The 18,700-nt window shown below is 42.7% G+C and overlaps 1 protein-coding gene and 1 pseudogene across 2 annotated transcripts in view; both read right to left on the bottom strand.

Annotated features, from left to right (window-relative positions):
- The window catches only part of trim36 (tripartite motif containing 36), a 15,550-nt gene extending 7,590 nt beyond the window's left edge, over window positions 1-7,960 (bottom strand). Inside the window, exons 1-5 of one of the 2 annotated variants that reach the window (XM_052605184.1) lie at window positions 7,711-7,960; window positions 6,603-6,843; window positions 2,554-2,897; window positions 2,332-2,478; window positions 399-494 (exon numbers count right to left, since the gene is read on the bottom strand). In XM_052605184.1, the coding sequence (XP_052461144.1) occupies window positions 399-494; window positions 2,332-2,478; window positions 2,554-2,897; window positions 6,603-6,843; window positions 7,711-7,779 (897 nt within the window). In that variant the 5' untranslated portion in view covers window positions 7,780-7,960. Of the gene's footprint in view, window positions 1-398; window positions 495-2,331; window positions 2,479-2,553; window positions 2,898-6,602; window positions 6,844-7,152; window positions 7,313-7,710 lie in introns of those variants that run through there. The other variant, XM_052605185.1, reaches the window with a different exon arrangement.
- A 576-nt stretch (window positions 7,961-8,536) lies between these two features.
- Window positions 8,537-18,611, bottom strand: LOC128019138 (geranylgeranyl transferase type-1 subunit beta-like; annotated as a pseudogene).
- Window positions 18,612-18,700: the final 89 nt, after the last annotated feature.

Below are 18,700 nucleotides of genomic sequence, written 5' to 3'. Positions count from 1 at the left end.
CGTTCAGAGGAAGCTCATGACACTATCATGCAAATACACTAAACCACGATCTTATCATGACATTCTCGGACTATTTTAAGAGTTACTAAGCAGTACAGACAAATCAATTTCCCTATTTAAAATAAATAGGGAAGTCAAGGGAACAAAACAAAAGAGATTTGGGTCATAGTAGGGTTGGACACTGTGACCAAATTCTTTATTCATGTTATTTTCTTCATTGTTCCTATTTTTAACAACAAACACCAGTAAAACAAGTGAAATAAACAGTGTGTTTAATAACATGCATTAGTTTCATTGCTGTAACTGCTTCAGCTCCGCTAAACAGATGAACACGAACATACGTCTGCTGCCGTTGTTCTGACCAATCAGGATCAAGCAGGAAGTGAGCTCGCCGTTACCTCTGTGTGACGGATCAACACATCCAGCTCAGAAATCTGAGTCCTCACTTGGTCCTCTTTACTGATGAGGTAATGGATACTCTTCGAAAGCTTCTCCTGTGGACAGAAAAGTGAAGCCCATGAGAACACAGTGGAAGCATCGGCCGAGCATGATTACTGGACCGCGCTGGACGCCTCGTACAGCTTTAGTGATCTACGACACAGGGACCTGGACAGAACATCTTAAGATAGAAATACTGCATTAAAAATGGATGAGCCACGGCTCCTGTTTGCAGTCGTCTGATATTTCTGACTCAGCAGACGCTGACAGAGACGGAGCGACTGACCTCTGTCTGGACAAATCTATTGAGCAGGAACACAACAGCGCTTGTTTCAGCTCAGCCATGAACACTTTAAATGGGTCACGGATTGAGAAAACTGACTTGGTCTTCTAGACCTACAAGACGCCACAAATCATAATGGTTAATCATTCCCTTCAAACTGGTTTCGGTTAGGTTTGGCTTACATTGGTTTGGTTTCTACTTTAAAGGGACAATAAGTAACTTTTTAGGTATTTTATTATCTAAAATCAATATTTTTATTAATAAATATGCCCTCAATGGTGTACAAATACCTATGCCAATGTTTAAACTAATCCTTGTAAATGAAGAATTTATTATCTTTATATACATGGGACGGGTAGGTCGACGGAGGCTTCCATGTAGTTCCGCCATCTTGCAAAACTATAATAGCAGAGATGGACAAAACGTACTAAGCCAACGCGTTTCCACAGCGTGTTTTCGGTCAGAGCCAGAAACGCAGGTGCAGAGCAGTGAGAGGCGCTTGAAACTGCACCGGCAAGTTTAAAAGTCTGGATTGCATTCTTATTATGGACCATACATATGCCGCGCCACAGGAGAAGAAAACATCGTCGCCAAAACAGTCAAAAATAGAACGTAAAAGGAAACGTGACCGTAGATTACAGAAAACAAGAGTTAATGTCGGGGAAGCTTTTTCTAGGTGGAAAGAGCTAATGCTGGATAAAGATTTCAAAAGAGACGCTGAAGTGGCCAGTTTTCTTCTCGACAGGTAAGTCAGTGTTACAATCTATATTATAATATTTTTTTTATATCTAACAACGCATATTATTCAGAAAATATAACGAATAAAGAAGACATAACTACTAATTACAATATTTCATGTTTTCCACAGTCAGTAATTCATACTGTAACATTCGTTTGTTAGTTGTCATGTTGCAGTTTGTTTGAAATAACACACCTGTTCACCTGAAGGAAAACTCGACGAAGTGCTATTAGAAGACATCCTGTCAAAGCTTTTTGGTACATATCGCCTACCGTAGATGCAACGCGCATTTGAAAAAGCGAGGCGCTGGAGAGCAAAATTAGTTTGAATGCAAAATACAATTTCACCACTAGATGGGAGTAATTCCTACTTAGTGTCCCTTTAAACAAATAAAGTAAAAAATATGCATGGTGTTATAAAGTTATACTAAAACTAAATCAGTGGAAACACACTTAAGATAACCTGTCTTGTTAAGATAACACATCTTAGGCACTCAGAATAACAAGTGACGATTAACCTGTAATTGTTACCGTGAACGGACACCGACCAATCACAGCAGTGCAGGCTAACACTGAAGTCTTAAAGAGACACGCCCATTTAAACTGTTTATATTACAGGGAAGAACATGGACATTTATTTCTAAATTATGACTCTTACTAACATTACAAATCACTTTCTGTCACGGAATATAATTTATTTTTATTTTGATCAGAATTGTAAGATTTAAACTCTCAATAAACCCTGAGAAAAGAAGTCAGAATAGCACATCATGGACTCAGAAGACAATCTGAGATGTAAAGGCCCAGGTGTGAGCTCTTCTGAACCTGGACACACAAACACAGGCCAGTGAATGTGTTTAAACAGGACGCACCTTCAGGATCTTGTAGGCGCTGCTCATGGAGGTGACTCTGTGATTAGCGTGAGATCCGCCGAGCTTACACAGATGACACACGGGACGCCGGCACACCTCACAGTACATGTTCACCTTCTCCATCTCGTGCTCAGGACACATGAGCACCTGGAACCAGGGAGAGATGGGTTAGATCAGTGACCGCGGCGGATACAGAGCAGCGGTGCTGGGTCTGATACGGACCTTGGGTCTGAAGTTGGTGGTGGGTCCCACGTACTCGTGCTGGGCTTTGGGTGTTCCCCAGGGGTGGTTCATCTTGAAGCACTCGTTGCAGAAGCTGGCCTTGCAGTCCATGCAGCTCTTGGTGGCCTCCTGGACGGGCGGCTTGCAGACGTTACACATGATGGCCACGGCTGCTCGGGCCGCCTGACGGTAACGCTCCACGATGCTCTCCAGAGTGAAGTTCCTGAAGAGCATGCTGATCCCTCGCTCCCCGAGATCAATGTCATGCTGACAGCCGGGACACGGGAAGGTGGTGACCCGGGGAGTGACGGAGGAGCGCCTCCATCCAGGAGAAGATATGGACCCTGATGCAGCGACACGTGACAGCGGTCAAGATGGGGGGGGGGGGGTGACACACACACGCACGCGCACACACACACACAATGAAGCACTAGTGATCAACAAAGGTCAGACACACGTGGAGTGACTGAGAAACAAACTGAACACAGCACAACAGCAGACAGTGATCTGGACACGAGAAACAAAAGATAAAAAAATGGCAGTAAAAACTAATTTTTAGCAAAAAGCTGAATGACAGACCTCTCTGTAATCTATTTAGTGCTGAATGAGATCGAAGTCACAGTTTTTAAAGCCGCTGTGTGTCATTTCTGCTCTCCCAAACTGAACTGATCATTCACTGATGATTTCCCGACAGGTTTCCACAAACACTCTTCCATTGTTTACCCTGCCTTTATTCCTGAAATATGATTCCCAATGCACACCAACTTCCCAGAATACTGACTGCCCTGTTGGTTAAAGTCTTTACTTGCTTTAGAATTATATTTTTATTAAATATATTTATTTATTTGTGAAAAATACTTTGTCATCTAAAGTATAGGTATGTTTATTTTACACATCTATTTTTTAATCCATTTTCAAATGATTTCAAATTTCTTGAATATTAATTCAAATAAATACAATTATATCGGCTTTCCAAGATATCGTCTGTCAAAAAACAGATATCGGTCAACAACTATTCAGTCTAACAGAAGATCACTGGTCGAGTCAGAAGTGTGTGAAGCGTCCGGGTTTATTACTGATGCAATTAATTAAGACACACTGGGCTGAAAACTGAACCGGATTATTTTAATTGCAGTTGTTCTTCCCAGCATGCCATCTACACTCCTTTAAAACACAGCTTACATTAAGAATACACCATGTTTATTCTTCCTCTTCTAAAGGAACAGAGGCAGGAACTTCCTTGTGTAAACAGGAGCATGAGACGTTGAGCTAAACAAGCGTAACCCAACCCTCACCTAGAGTTTCTAGAGTAAGCATGACCTCTTTACGGTCAACACATGCTTCACACATCACGTTTACATTCAGGGCTGAAGTGAGGGCCAGATGATCACACACAGCAGCTTTAAAGAGAGATCAACCTCCAGACAGTCCTGGTCAGGGTGAATGAAATCACTTCTCCAGCAAGCACTGATGACAAAGAACAGCAAAGTGAGATGCAAACAAACCAAAGAAGAGACAACAGCACAGCACTGTATGCAGCACGGATGGAAGGAAGCGGCATGCGGACGCACTACAGCGAGATGATGAACAGGACGGAGATCTGAGCGGGACACAGGGAAGAGAGTGTGACTGAAGTGAAGCGTGTACTCGGGCCGCTCGGGGGGGTGCAGCGGGGCATGCTGGGAGCTGATGCTGTCGCAGTGAGGAACAGATAAACGCTCGGAGCAGAAACAGAAGAGACGGCCGTCACTAGAGAACACACTGCCAGACCCGACGGCTCACGTTTAGCAGACAGGACGCTCATCTGTTCGCCGTGAGAGGAGCGTTAGACACAGAAGAGTAGAGCAGGTCCTGAAACTCTGCATTTATTCTGTAGATGACCACGGAGCACACTTCACTGAAGCTCGACGGCGTCTCCTGACCGCAGGGTTCACACACGCACTGCTCGAAGGAAGATCATCATCTGACGAGAACATGCTGCTAGTTCACTGCGATTTAGTTAGTAGTTCTCTAGCAGAAACATGTCTCAATGTTGTCTGTGCGTGAGCGGGTGTTCCTCACGGACGCTGTGGGACTCCTGCGGTCCTCCACGGGAACATGAACCACGGGTTCTCACAGACGCAGACGCACCGCACAGATCGGATCTACACCCAGCAGACGCTCACCAGGGATTTACAGGGACAGTTCACCCCAAAATAAACGTTTTCCTGCTCATTTACTCTTCCAAGATGTAGTGACTTTTATTACCTCAGTAAAGAAGAGTTTTAGCTGAAACCGTGCTCGCTGGTGAAGTCAATGGCTACCGTCAGCTTGAGAGTGAAAGCACATTAGGCAACACAGAATGAATCCCCGTGGCTCCTGATGATGATGTATTGAGGTCTTATGAAGCAAAACGTTCAGTATAGGAAAGAAACTGAACATAATTTACAGCATCATTACCTGTAATCCCGAGCCTCAAGCAGACGGTGAAATACATCTGGAGCTTTCTGAGAGTTTCAATGAACCGGCTCAGTCTGGAGTGATGTCACATATACACAATTATATTATTAAATCAGCCAATAATAATGTTAAATGCAGATGTGTTCATGTTTAAAGCATATAAACTAGTCTTCACCAGATCACCTTTCTACATAAACACTGTTCAGTGTTGGGTTCCTGCATGCACAGATCAGCGCTCTTCGGTGTTCGGTCCGAAACGAACGGGTTCCTCAGTTCAGTGACCGCTGGAGGAACCGGAGCACTGAATCAGTTCATTCATCACTGGATCAGATTCACCGGCGTTTCGGCTCATTTCCAGGCGTCTCAAAGTGAGTTTGATTGAGTAACTTGTAGATCTGTAATGCTCGAGTCTGAACTGATTCAGTCCGATTTGAAGAACTGGTTCAAATAGTTCACTAAAACAGAACCAGATCAAAAGAATGATTTGTTTGTGAACCGGACTGTTTCCCCGAGGTTCTGGATTACAGGAAATAATGTTGAAAATAAAGCTTATTGCACAGACTGATCGTTTCGGTATATCGTCAGGAGCCACAGGGATTCAGTCTGTGTCGTCTGTTCAATGTGTTTCTGACTCAAAGTGAACCGTTTCAGATAAAGATCGTCTTTACTGTTCGACTGAAGCTTGGATGATCCGAGGAGGAGAAAATTAGCAGAACATTTTCATTTGATCACGACTAACCCTTTAAGCGGCATCTACTGGAGATTCGTTGCTCTGTTGTTTACGGAGAGCGTTGCGCGCGAGAAGAGCGAGAGGACAGGGTTCTAGAGACACAGTACTCACTACTGCTAATTAAATTACATAACCCACATCTACCTCTCCCTCCAAACGACCTCCTCAGCGAAGCTGCAGGCAACAGAGAGAAGAGTGAAACAAGACTAACAATGGTTAAACGTGAACAGAAGTGGAGTGAAACCTGATTCACAACCAATGACTGTACGAACATAAAAACAGCATCACATTTGTTGGGGAAAAACTGCAATGAAAGCCAACAGTTGAGGAAAGACACTAAACACAGCAGTGACCTAAACCTGCAGAAATAAATGAGCTTATGTCATTAAATCTGCTGTTCATCTCCCCCAAATTCTATTTATTTCTCAGTGTAAATGTCTAAAGATTCTTCAAACTATTTACATTTACTTGAAAAGCAAAATGACTTGAAATACGAAGTCTTGTTTAGCTAAATTGATCAAAATGAAATGAGTTTGTAATTAAAAAACAAGAACAAAACTCTGCCGATGGGCTGAAAATTAAAAAAACAACTGAATACAAATAGAAAAGTTTTTATTCCACACTGATAGATATGTTTTAGTTTTAAGCATAAGCTCACAATTTCAATTTATCACTTATATTGATTTAAGGATACTGAACAAGACAAAAATACTGAGAAAGAAATTGATTCTGTGCCATGATATTCTGCTGTTTAATTTAGTTTCTGATGCTAAATCAGATCACATCTGTTCTCCTGATCACTAACGTGTGTTTATTCGGATGGAAGCTGCGTCAGATCAAGTATAATGTCTCGAGATCTCGATGTTTCTGAGCTCGATACCTGATCGCACCAGGCGCTCCAGCCTCTCCATGCTCGGGGACGGGACTCTGGCTCGAGGGCTGCCCGGGTTGGAGCTCTCGGAGCCCGCATCGGTGCTGATCGAGTCGTCGTGGCTGGGCAGGAGCAGCTCTCGGACGCACTTGTGGCACACACTGTGCTGGCAGGGCAGGATGAGCGGGTGTGTGAACAGCTCCTGACAGATGGGGCAGATCAGCTCCCGCTCGATGCTCTTCATCGGAACCTGCGGAACACAAACTCGGGCTTTAGCGTCAACGCGCAGATCCCCCGCGCGTCGGTGCGTCGATGACGCGCGTTTGGGGAACTTCTTCCATTGTTCACTTTCGTCTTTCTGTCTCAAGCGTAAGAAGTGAGATTAAGTAGTTGTGAAACTCTGTCACGTGGACGAGAGTCTACAAGGCCGGTGTTTTATTCGAAAAGCATTTAAAAACATGTATAAATTAATTAAATTCAAAACAACCGGTTCAACTTTCCGCAAACAGCAAACAACAGCGGCTTCATTCAGGAGGATGAACCGGATTCACGGACTTACTAGCAGCGAGCTTCGCCTGGACATCGTGATGAAGGAATGAAGGACAAACTCTGTGCTCCGGACTCAACTTCTCAATCAAGAGATTCGCGCAGATCGAGGACGAATCGAACAATGTGAAGCGCCGGTAACGCGCGCGCGAGCGCAACAAGCCGAGTGTGGGCGGAGCCCCCGGCCGTCACTATAGCAACCCCGCAGCGAAACGATCAGGTTTTTAAACAAGGGGCGGGGCCAGAACGCCACATTATACACCATACCAATCATTATTTATGTCCACTACATTCATTACAGCACGCCCCACAAATATCCTCTCATGTTCACTCACAACATTATTATACATGATGGAAAAAAGATTAGGTGGAGCAGTGACGTCATATGAACGGGATCTTGACAACAGCCCATCAGAGGCGATGACTGAGCGATTATAAAGCACCAATTATAATTATAATAGCACAATTATTATTATTACATATAATGGTTGCTCATGGAACGTCTCGTGCTGGCTGCAGCAGATCTGAACATCATCATCATCCTCAGATGAAGAGCAGATGTGACGCTCACCTCGCCTCTCTCAATGCGCTCCACGAGACTCGAGAACTCCGACATCTCCGACATCTCCGAGTCCGACATCCTGCTGCTGCTGATGATGATGATGATGATGATGATGATGATGGTGGTGGTCTGGTTATCTGTGTCCTCGTGTCGGCATCCTCCGCGCGGGAACAGCTTCTGTCAGAACCGCTCGCGGATTTAGAGGGAAATTTCATTCAACTCAAGGATGATCTGGAGATGCGAGACTCCGCCCACTCGGCCGCTCTATGGGCGTGGCCTCGCGGGACTGACAGCTCTTTGTGTAGATCTGTCGAGTGATGAAACTTTCATCAGGTCACACATATAAACAGATAACCTGAAACTAAAGATCATTTGAGCGTGTGTGTGAGCATGAAGACAGAATCATGATCAGAAGCAGGACAAAATCAGCCCTGCTTTGTGTTTGTGTAGACATGATGAAATACTGATGAATAAACACTGATCACAGTCTGAGACCGTCACCCAGCAAAGGCAGGATGCTCCTTCAGAAGATCTGCTTCATTTAACATGCTGTATGTGATCTCTGTGTATATGTGGCTCTGCTGAACAGATGTAGTTCCTCCATCTGGAGCGACAGGCAGCACACGGACAGATCTTTACAGCTCTCTGATGCTTTCTAGGTTCGACACTAAATCCAAACCATCTCTGAGCCACAATTCTGCATCACTGTCCTATAAAAGCTTCTGTGCTTCTCATGCATGACAACAAAAACAAAATATCTCAAGTGAAGAATCATCTCTGGAAAATCTCCCTTTATTCTAGTAGATCCAGACGGCCAGAATATTTTTCAAAAGAATAAAACAAGAAAGAGTTTTATTCAGACATTTTCATCCAGTTACACTTACATTTTGTAATTCACGAGTCAAAATAAACGGTACAAACAAGTATGTTTGAGTGTGTGTGTGTGTGTGTGTGTGTGTGTGTGTAATTGTAGTTATATTCATAGATCATACAGTTCTAAGTTAATGATTTAACAAGGTGATCTTTGCTCACATACACATTTCCATTAATATGCACACGACCCTTAATGCAATATATTCCTAAAATCATGTCATTAAAGTATATAAACAGTATATGATGTAATATTTGAGAGGGTTTTTGTGCTGAGGTGAATGATGGCTAAATCTCAAAGAAATCTCAGACATGTTTCTTGAACTGAACTGTTATTAAACACTTGTTTCTCACCTGTATCATCATAAATGCTTATTTCTCAGACGTGATAAAAGCTCTTCATTTATTGCCTCTCGCAGTCCGTCAGTTCAGCACTTCAACTTTACACCATAATAAAACACGAGCAATGTGACTAAACACTAGATATCACAAGATAGAAAAAATAATTTCATTATTTGATCCTTGAAACACATTTGTGTGTCTATACAGCACTCACTGTAACATCCTGAAGACATCTGAGGCACATTCAATGATTTCACAGAAGAATAAGAAGCAGAAATAAACAGTGCTTATTACTCCAGGAACAGCTCATCTGTCTGTAAGGCAGAAACTAATCATGATATGCTTGAAGAAGAAGATAAATCTGGCAGACGATGAAACTAACTTGTGCCTACGACTAAAGAGCGACAGTTTTAATAATTGACTGTGCTGGATGTGATCATTTATTCATCAGTGTGTATCTGAGCTCGGGTCTGTGGTCAGGTGGTCTTCTCTCTCCAGGACTGTAACGCACACATGCTGATGTTCAGCGCCGGATGCACCTCCCGCAGGTCAGCTTCTCCGATCAGAGACAGGCCACAGATGCTGAAGTACGTGTGGAGAAGGTCTGCGGGACAGAAGGAGACGACAGATCAGTGACACTCAACACCTGCTGCTGACACACTCACAGTACTGTGTCTTTAAGAGCTCATGAATAATTCATGCTGACCCGTTCAGAACCCCGTGATGTCATCAGCGTCTCTCCCGCAGGACACGCCTCGTTTTCAGTACATAAGAGACTTCTGCTTCAGAGCTACAGATAAATAACTACAACTAACCCTAATTATGACAAAACATTATAATAATATGATAAACACCTGCACCTATATCAAGCAGAATAATGGACTGATTTGTACAGGTGAGAAACCTGGAAGCGGAAGACACAAAATCCCATTCATTTTCTCCACATCTGAACTGATTTAACAATAACTTAGAAACCTATCAAACAGACGAGTTTGTTAATCAATGTTGAAGTCATAATTTCAACATTATTTCAACTAATTGTTTTAAGTAATCATTAAAAAGAGGAAGACCTGGTGAAAGCTTCCTCTCCCTGTGATTCAGAAACAGAGATCAGAGTCGGGAGCAATTAATAACTTCATCACATCATTCCTCCAGTCTCCAGTGTCACCTGATCTTCAGAAAACACTTTCTGCTCCTTTCTGATTTCTGAAGAACAGCGTTTATCTAAAATAGAAATCTTTTATTACATTAAAAATGTCTTTACTGTCACTTGATTAATTTAACCCATCCTTGATGAATAAAAGTATTAATTTCTAACAAAAAAGAAAAGAAAAAACAATTACTGACTCTAAACTTTTGAACAGTGGTGTATAATGTTACAAAAGATTTGTTTCATATAAATGCTGTTCTTCTTAACTTTGTTCATCTGTGAATCCTGAAAAATAAAATGTAGCACAAAATTTCCACAAAAATATTAATGTGTTCAACACTGATAATAATCTTCATGTTTCTTGAGCAGTAAATGATCATATTATTCTGATTTCTGAAGATCATGTGACACTGAAGACTGGAGGAATGATGCTGAAAATACAGAAATACATTACACTTTAACACAGATTCACACAGAAAACAGATCATTTACACTAGAATAATATTTCTACATTTTAACGTATTTTTGATCAAATATATGCAGGCTAAATGCATTAAAAAAAAAAAAATCTTACTGACCTCAAACTTTTGATCAGCAGTGCATTTACTGTTTCTATACACACACAAACTCTTTATACGTAGCCATTACATTTCATTTGATGTTGCTTCGCAAGTATCTTGCAAGTTTTGGTCTGACTGTTTTCAAATCAAATCAAATCTGATTTTGGAAACCTATTTCCTATGGAAGAAATGAATGGGAAATACTTCTGTAACTGAGCTGCTGAAAAGATGTGATTGAAAGTCTAAAGATCAGCTAAATCTGTAATATTCATAGAGAAAGTCAATGCCTCATGATTAGTGCTCGTGTGATCAATCCTCCAGACTGGTCCTGTCCTAATAAACCCATCAAATATAAATCTATATGTATATGTGTGTATTAATCTGCTGGAGTGCCCTGAATACATCTCTACTGATGTTACAAGACTGAATCCAAAGTATTTAGATGACTTACTTTTGTATGGTCTCTTTCTATACGTTCATATTTCATGTTTATTTATCTAACACCGTTGTTCTGCGAGACATCTCACTCCTTTGTGTGTCTCTACATCGAGCTGGATGACAATAATCTCTCTGGACTTGACCTGAAAGCAGCATTGTGAGGTCAGTGTGATTTCTGGTCATCAGGTGACACTGGAAACACGTCAGATCTCCAGATCCTGCAGAAACCCGAGTCTCCACACACAATCAGCTCATCAATTACACATTGAGGCCTGCAGCATTGGGTTACGCCGCGGTTTCGACTGACAGACACAAACAAAAGCTCTTCAGCGCTGTGAACAACACTGAAACTGTACCTGGATGACTGTCGGGACATTTAGCGAAGCCGCCCACCAAGCGTTCCTGCGTGGACAGGATGTAGTTCTGGTTCTTCTGAAGGTCTGTGAACTGGAACACGTCTAAGAGCTGCGGGACACGAGAGCACACGAGAGCACACGGTCACACCGAGCACCCATCAGCACGGAGCACTAACTTACTGCTGACAACATGATCCACATTTAATGTGTACGAAATGTCAAATGTATTCTTTAAAGGGTTAGTTTACCCAAAAATCTAAATTATGTCATTAATAACTCACCCTCATGTTGTTCCAAACCCGTGAGACCTCCGTTCATCTTCAGAACACAGTTTAAGATATTTTAGATTTAGTCCGAGAGCTCTCTGTCCCTCCATTGAAGCTGTGTGTACGGTCTACTGTCCATGTCCAGAAAGGGAAGAAAAACATCATCAAAGTAGTCCATGTGACATCAGAGGGTCAGCTAGAATATTCTGAAGCATCGAAAATACATTTTGGTCCAAAAATATCAAAAACTATGACTTTATTCAGAATTGTCTTCTCTTTCGTGTCTGTTGTGAGAGAGAGTTCAAATCAAAGCAGTTTGTGATATCCGGTTCATGAACGAATCATTCAGTTCAACTGAATCGTTTTAAACGGTTCGCGTCTCTAATACACATTAATCCACAAATGACTTAAGCTGTTAACTTTTATAATGTGTCTGACACTCGCTCTGAGTTCAAACAAACCAATATCCCGGAGTAATTCATTTACTCAAACAGTGACTGACTGAACTGCTGTGAAGAGAGAACTGAAGATGAACACCGAGCCCAGCCAGATAATGACTCGTAGTTTTTGCTATTTTTGGACCAAAATGTATTTCCGATGCTTCAAAATATTCTAACTGACCCTCTGATGTCACATGGACTACTTTGATGATGTTTTTCTTACCTTTCTGGACATGGACAGTAGACCGTACACACAGCTTCAATGGAGGGACTGAGAGCTCTCGGACTAAATCTAAAATATCTTAAACTGTGTTCTGAAGATGAACGGAGGTCTCACGGGTTTGGAACGACATGAGGGTGAGTTATTAATGACATCATTTTCATTTTTGGGTGAACTAACCCTTTAAGAGCCGATCTCAGCCCTAACCACACAAACATTTGTTTTCAGTTTTCATTTTTCTCAGTTTCTGGATTTTTTAAAATAAATTAATTATTCAATCAATCAATCATAGGAACCTATGAAATATTTAGTGTTCTTTTGCCACATAATCAATTGATGTCATAAAGCATTAATTTATCTTGTAAACAAATGAAGTGTAAAATGTGTTTTCTTTTATTTAGCAAAATAAAAAAAAGTGCTGCACAACAGAGGTTTATTGTTAAAATTAAAACATGGCTGAAAATGTATGATTATTCCTTAAAAATAAACTCTGAATAATAATTGTGTTATTAGTAGAAGTAAGGCGTAGATTCTGCTGTAAAATAGACCCCTTAAATGTTCGTAAACATTGCAACGTCTCCGGGTGCTTACAAGCGTAAGCTAGCACGTTATAGGAGGGATTTATTAAACATGGATTCAGAAGAAGTTTAGGAACTGTCCGAATATGTACAGTCCCTGAGTCTGCGGGACCCTGACAGCTATTTTTGTAAATTAACTCTGGCGGATGGAAGCAGGCTACCTGACCCGTGTGCCATACGGCCATATCAATTACTTTTGGGTGGTTTGGGGAATTTTGTCAAGGCTTATTTTCTAATGTAAGCTATCGCTGGGCTAACTACCATTATTTTAAGAGACCATTCAAAGGATGGCACACACATCTATCGCTGTATGTTTGTTTAACATTAGCTAGTGCGCTGAAGGTGGGCGACTTCTCACCTATAAACAGAAACTTGCTGATTTACTAGATAAAAACAACACACCAGTTCATATGCATAGATTATTTTACCTGATATGAAGTGTGCACTGCAAACACGAGCATTATTGATGATCATCTCCGTCCAGTCTGTACGCCGTATTGCATTCAACCACAATTGTCTTCTTCATTTCTGTGAAGGAGTGTCTGCAGGGATCCGGTAAAACTTTAGTTTTGAAACAAAAGTGCTGTTCCTTCTATTCTGGCAGCCAAAAACACAACAAGAAGACATTATAAAATCAAAACCTCAAACTTTTAGCACAACTGCTATGATTTCTGCCTTATGTTTTGCCTCCAGCTACAGCGGTGACGTCACAGTGACGTAGATGGTTAAGGGGTCTATAGTAATGTGTTTCTGACACAATTTTATCAAGTTAAACTTAACCTTTATTTTGGCAGGTTGCTGTGAAGAGTCTGTGTGTGTCTGTGTGTACAGTATGATGGTAGTTTTCTCTCAGAGCAGCTCTGTAAAAAGCGCAAGCGACGCTTCAAAATGTCATACGCAGAACATGTAAAATTCATATTTAATTACCGTATTTTTCAGACTATAAGTCGCACCTAAATATAAGTCGCATCAGTCCAAAAATACGTCATGACGCTGAAAAAAAAACATAAGTCGCACTGCACTATAAGTCACATTTATTTAGACCCGAGAGAACATTACCGTCTCCAGCCGCGAGAGGGCGCTGTATGTGTTCAGTGTAGACTACAGGAGAACTGAGCAGCACAGAGCGCCCTCTGGTGGCTGGAGACCGTAATGATTTCTCTTGGTTCATTTCAAATTAATTTTGATAAATAAGTTGCACCTGACTATAAGTCGCAGGACCAGCCAAACTATGAAAAAAAGTGTGACTTATAGTCCGGAAAATACAGTAGTCTATTTGCGGTTTGATATTTCACAGACGCGAGTCCATATCACTTGATCTAAGTGTCCTGACCTACTTTTGATTTAGTAATTGTGTGTTATTCAGAACGTTTGGATTGGGTGGTGAACTCGTCTGGTGAGGGACGCACCTCCAGCGTGGCTCCGACCCAGGAGGAGTAGCAGGTGTCCCCAGGTTTGTTGGGTCGTCCGTGGAAGCACGTCTGCACCAGCGCCGGATCCGCTTCAGCTCTCGCTCGCTGAACACCTCCTGCAGCTTTCCCATCATGCACAGAGACGCCACGCACAGAAGGTGGATCCGCCTGAGCCAGGACAGAGCCGTTATCATCACAAGCTCGACTGAGAGAGACTGAGGAGAGGAGCGTGACTCACCGTGAGACTCGAGTCCGGCTCCCTGACCGATCCCGCTGTCATACGACTGAACACAGAACACACCAATCAAGACAACACCTTCATCATGACATCAACACTAGACATTAACTCTCTGAAGGCATGGTTCAGACAGAAATGATCCTTGTGTCATCATTTACTCTCCCTCATGTGACTCAAACTCTCTCTAGTGGAGCACTTCATGATTTTCATCTGTTCAGTGAAAGTCAATGTTGTTTGTTTCCTGAACATCCTTCAGAATATCTTCTCTTGAGATCCATGATGCTTGAATGACATGAAGCGAGTAAATGATGACAGGATGATTACTATCCTGACGAGAGGTCAGCGCTCACTCGTGTGTATCCTGGTGTCACTCGAGGTCAGAGACACTAAAGCTGGTTTAGGAGCAGTGTGTGTGTGTGTGTGTGTGTGTGTGTGTGAGAGCCGTGTCCCAAACACCAGAACAGTGCTGGTTCTCCTCTCATCACCATCATCAGTGATCGATTATTAATCATACATTCATTCAAAAGAGAACATTATGACATGTTTTACTTCCTTTTGTCACCTGATGTGGCTTCTTATCACAGAACATATGTTCTATACTGTGAAAAAGCCATGTATATTATAATTATACTTCATTATTAAGAAAGCAGCAGAGATGGCTTGAAGAGCACAGATAAATCATGACAGTCGTGTGTTTATTGTCTTTATGTTTCATCATTCGAAACGTTTCTCTCTTCTTTATTCATTCGCAGTGATCGCTGGTTTACATCCGAATCATCATGAAGCAGACATCACGTGTTTACAGCGCTCGATAATAGTGCATTTACTTTTGTTTCCATATACATTAAGCTTTTAATTTATTGTTCAATTTAAATATGTTATTAAATAAATGTTGTCGTTTTGTGACTTTTTTTAAAGCATCTGTGCCGTTTTAAAGGATTGATTTGGCAGCGGTTATCGTAAAAACCCAAAGGATACCCAACCCTACCCAGAAACACACAGGAAGAGCTGGAGTACGCTGGGATCTGACCTTTGACCCCAGCTGAGGTCAGGAGGTCAGCTGAAAGCGGGAATAACACAGTGTTTATGGATAATCCTGAGGATTCGCTTACAGAAGTTAATAATGCATCAGAATCGAGCAGACAGACGAGTGGACAGGAAGTGGACAGGAGGTGGACAGGAAGTGCAGGACTCACGCTGCTCCTCCGGATGTAATCGATGGCTCTCTGGCGGTCCATTCCTGACCAGTCGTCCAGCATGAAGCAGATGCAGGCGGCGCAGTACACAAACCTCATGTCGTTCTCACTCCCTTCAGGAACAGCACAGAAGCTGCAGGAAGAGAAACAGGGTTCGGTGAGAGAGAGAGAGCGGATCGGTCCAGCGAGACGAGACGAGACGAACCTGCCGTCCTCCAGCTGCAGCGCTCTCAGACCGCTTCTCTACACACACGGCTCAGATCGTCTCCCAGGATCAGCACACACGCCAGGCCCGTGCAGGTCATGGTCATGTGACCACGGTCATGCGTGTGAGGAGCCCCGGGGCCCTGCGGAGAGACAGGACCAGGAAGAGTTTTAGCATCTTCCAACAGATCTCTTACAAAAACAGAAGTTTAACGCCTGAACATCTCTGCTAGCAAACACTAGAATACCTTCAGATCACACTATAAAGATTATAACGATTCATAAATCAAGACACTTTTACTGGAGGAGCAAAAATGAGAAGAGATGTGAAATCTTGTTTTAAGAAACGAAGTGAGTTTATGATTAAAAGAAGAACAGATATCTGTCAGTGTCCTCACTAAACTCATCTGAACTCAGTGAAACAGGTTTTCATTCCCACTGACAGATATTTGTTCTTGATTTAACATCAGTTCCTCAGAAAACGTCTTATCATCTTGATTCAATGATGTTTGGAGAACAAGACAGAAACACAGAGGAAGAGAAGGGTTATTCTTGCAGTGCACGTGAGGTTTAGACAGAGATCTTCTCAAAGCCTTATTCTGTGTGAGAGATCACAGTGGTTCAGTGGTCAGCGCTGCCCTCTGCTGTGTGTCTGACGTCCTCCAGCTCCTAACACTAATAACACACCGGAAGCAGCTAGTCACGCTCTAGCTAGCACACTGCACACTTCCAGGAGTGTTGAGACGCGTCAGAGCTCAAGCGTCCCGCTACCTTCGAGCTGTTGTAGGGAACGCCGAGGTGTGAGGATCCACGGAAGCCACAGCGACTGAGATTAGACTCTGTTCATCAAGAGAAGAGATGTGTGACAAACCTCTCACACACACGCTCCTGCGCTGACACCGGCTCAAACACACACTCACACACACACTCCTGCGCTGACACCGGCTCAAACACACACTCACACACACGCTCCTGCGCTGACACCGGCTCAAACACACACTCACACACACGCTCCTGCGCTGACACCGGCTCAAACACACACTCACACACACGCTCCTGCGCTGACACCGGCTCAAACACACACTCACACACACGCTCCTGCGCTGACACCGGCTCAAACACACACTCACGTCTTCGGTGGGAAGAACCTGCAGGGAATAAATCCACTCGATTAAACCAGGCTTGTCCACGAGATCCAGAGCATCGAGAGCATCGAGACCCGGCAGAGAGAAGAACACGATCGTGAGCCTGCAGAAGAAACACACACCAGGAGAAGCGTGTTTCAGAGATCTGGACCTCACACCGGCCGCTGAAGCAGTGCTTTTAGTCAAAACAGACTGGTCATGGATATAAACCGACTGTAGGAAACCGATCAGACGAGAACATCCAGATCCACGAGGCTGAAGTGTTTAACTGTCGCTTAACAAACCAACACATCAGCTGAAGAAATATCCTTCCTAAAGACTTTCAGGAGACAAAAAGAATCCATATAAAAGCTTCTAGTAGATATGAGAGAAATACTGTTCTGACCCACATACAGCTCACTGACCTCTACACCGGTCACAATAACATTTAACAGCCAGCTGCGTGGAAACGGTTCTTCCTCGAGTGTTTTGGACAGTAAACACGGTTTAACTTCCTCTTCCAGGACGATCAGAGGGAATCAAACACAAGGGACATGTCCTAAAGTCATATATTCCTCTCTAAAACACAGCTCATGAGCTGACTACACACCTGCTCTCATCTGAGCTCTGAAACATACAATACAGCAAACGACTTAAAAAAACAACTTCAGACCATTACAAAAAATATTCAAGGCATTTAACTACTTTAATGATTTTATATTACTATAATTTTTAATGAGCTCATTAGTTAGTACAGATAATTTCAATAACATGAAAGAAAATGGTTTCAAATATTCCCATGTATCCTTTAAATATTTTTCAATGAAGTATTGCTTTAAAAGAGACGAGTAAAAACTAAATTAAGCACTTCTTATTGGCCGGATTTATTAGTTTATCACAGTTAATAAAGCTGCTTTCCTCTTTAGTACAAACACTGAACACGAGACGAAGCTGAACTCAGACTAAACCCTTCTCTTAAACCTGAGACTGTCCCCATCAGAAGTGATGCAGCATGATCGACTCCAATACAGATCTGGTATCGTTTTATTCTTTACAACAACATAAGATAGAATACATGAACAAGTGTGTGATCTATTACAGGACAAACTCTCTGCACTCATTTAAGATCAGAGACAATCACGATCCAGAAAAGAAACAGAATGATCAGACTTGAGCTTCCTGAATCTGTTCTCCATGAATGATGTTTGAATGAGACGCAGTTCCTCTCTCGGACAGCAGGGGGAGCAGGGTGTGTGTGGATCCTGTGACAGACGCGAGTGAATGACAGTAGCCCCAAAGCTGCCCACTCCTCTACTACACTCAGAAGTGTGTACTCTTGCTGCACCAGGAGAGAGAGAGAGAGAGAGAGTGTTCTCCGTTACCTTCTGGTCTCCTGTGGCGCGTATCTCTCGGGCAGCACGTGCAGGCAGCGCTGGAAGAAACGCACGTGCCGCGCGCGCAGAAAATCTATCTGTTCGTGGTCAAAATCCGCCATCCTCGCACAGAAGAAACACGGTCAACGCGCCGCTTCCGGTGCACGAACACGCGGCAAAATAAGAGTCCGGCGCTGCTGCTTTAATTCTCAATGACTTACAACCAGACGCG

Source organism: Carassius gibelio, chromosome A8 (genome assembly GCF_023724105.1).
Source record: "Carassius gibelio isolate Cgi1373 ecotype wild population from Czech Republic chromosome A8, carGib1.2-hapl.c, whole genome shotgun sequence".
Classification (NCBI taxonomy): Eukaryota; Metazoa; Chordata; class Actinopteri; order Cypriniformes; family Cyprinidae; genus Carassius; species Carassius gibelio.
This window is presented reverse-complemented; position numbering and strand designations above follow the sequence as displayed.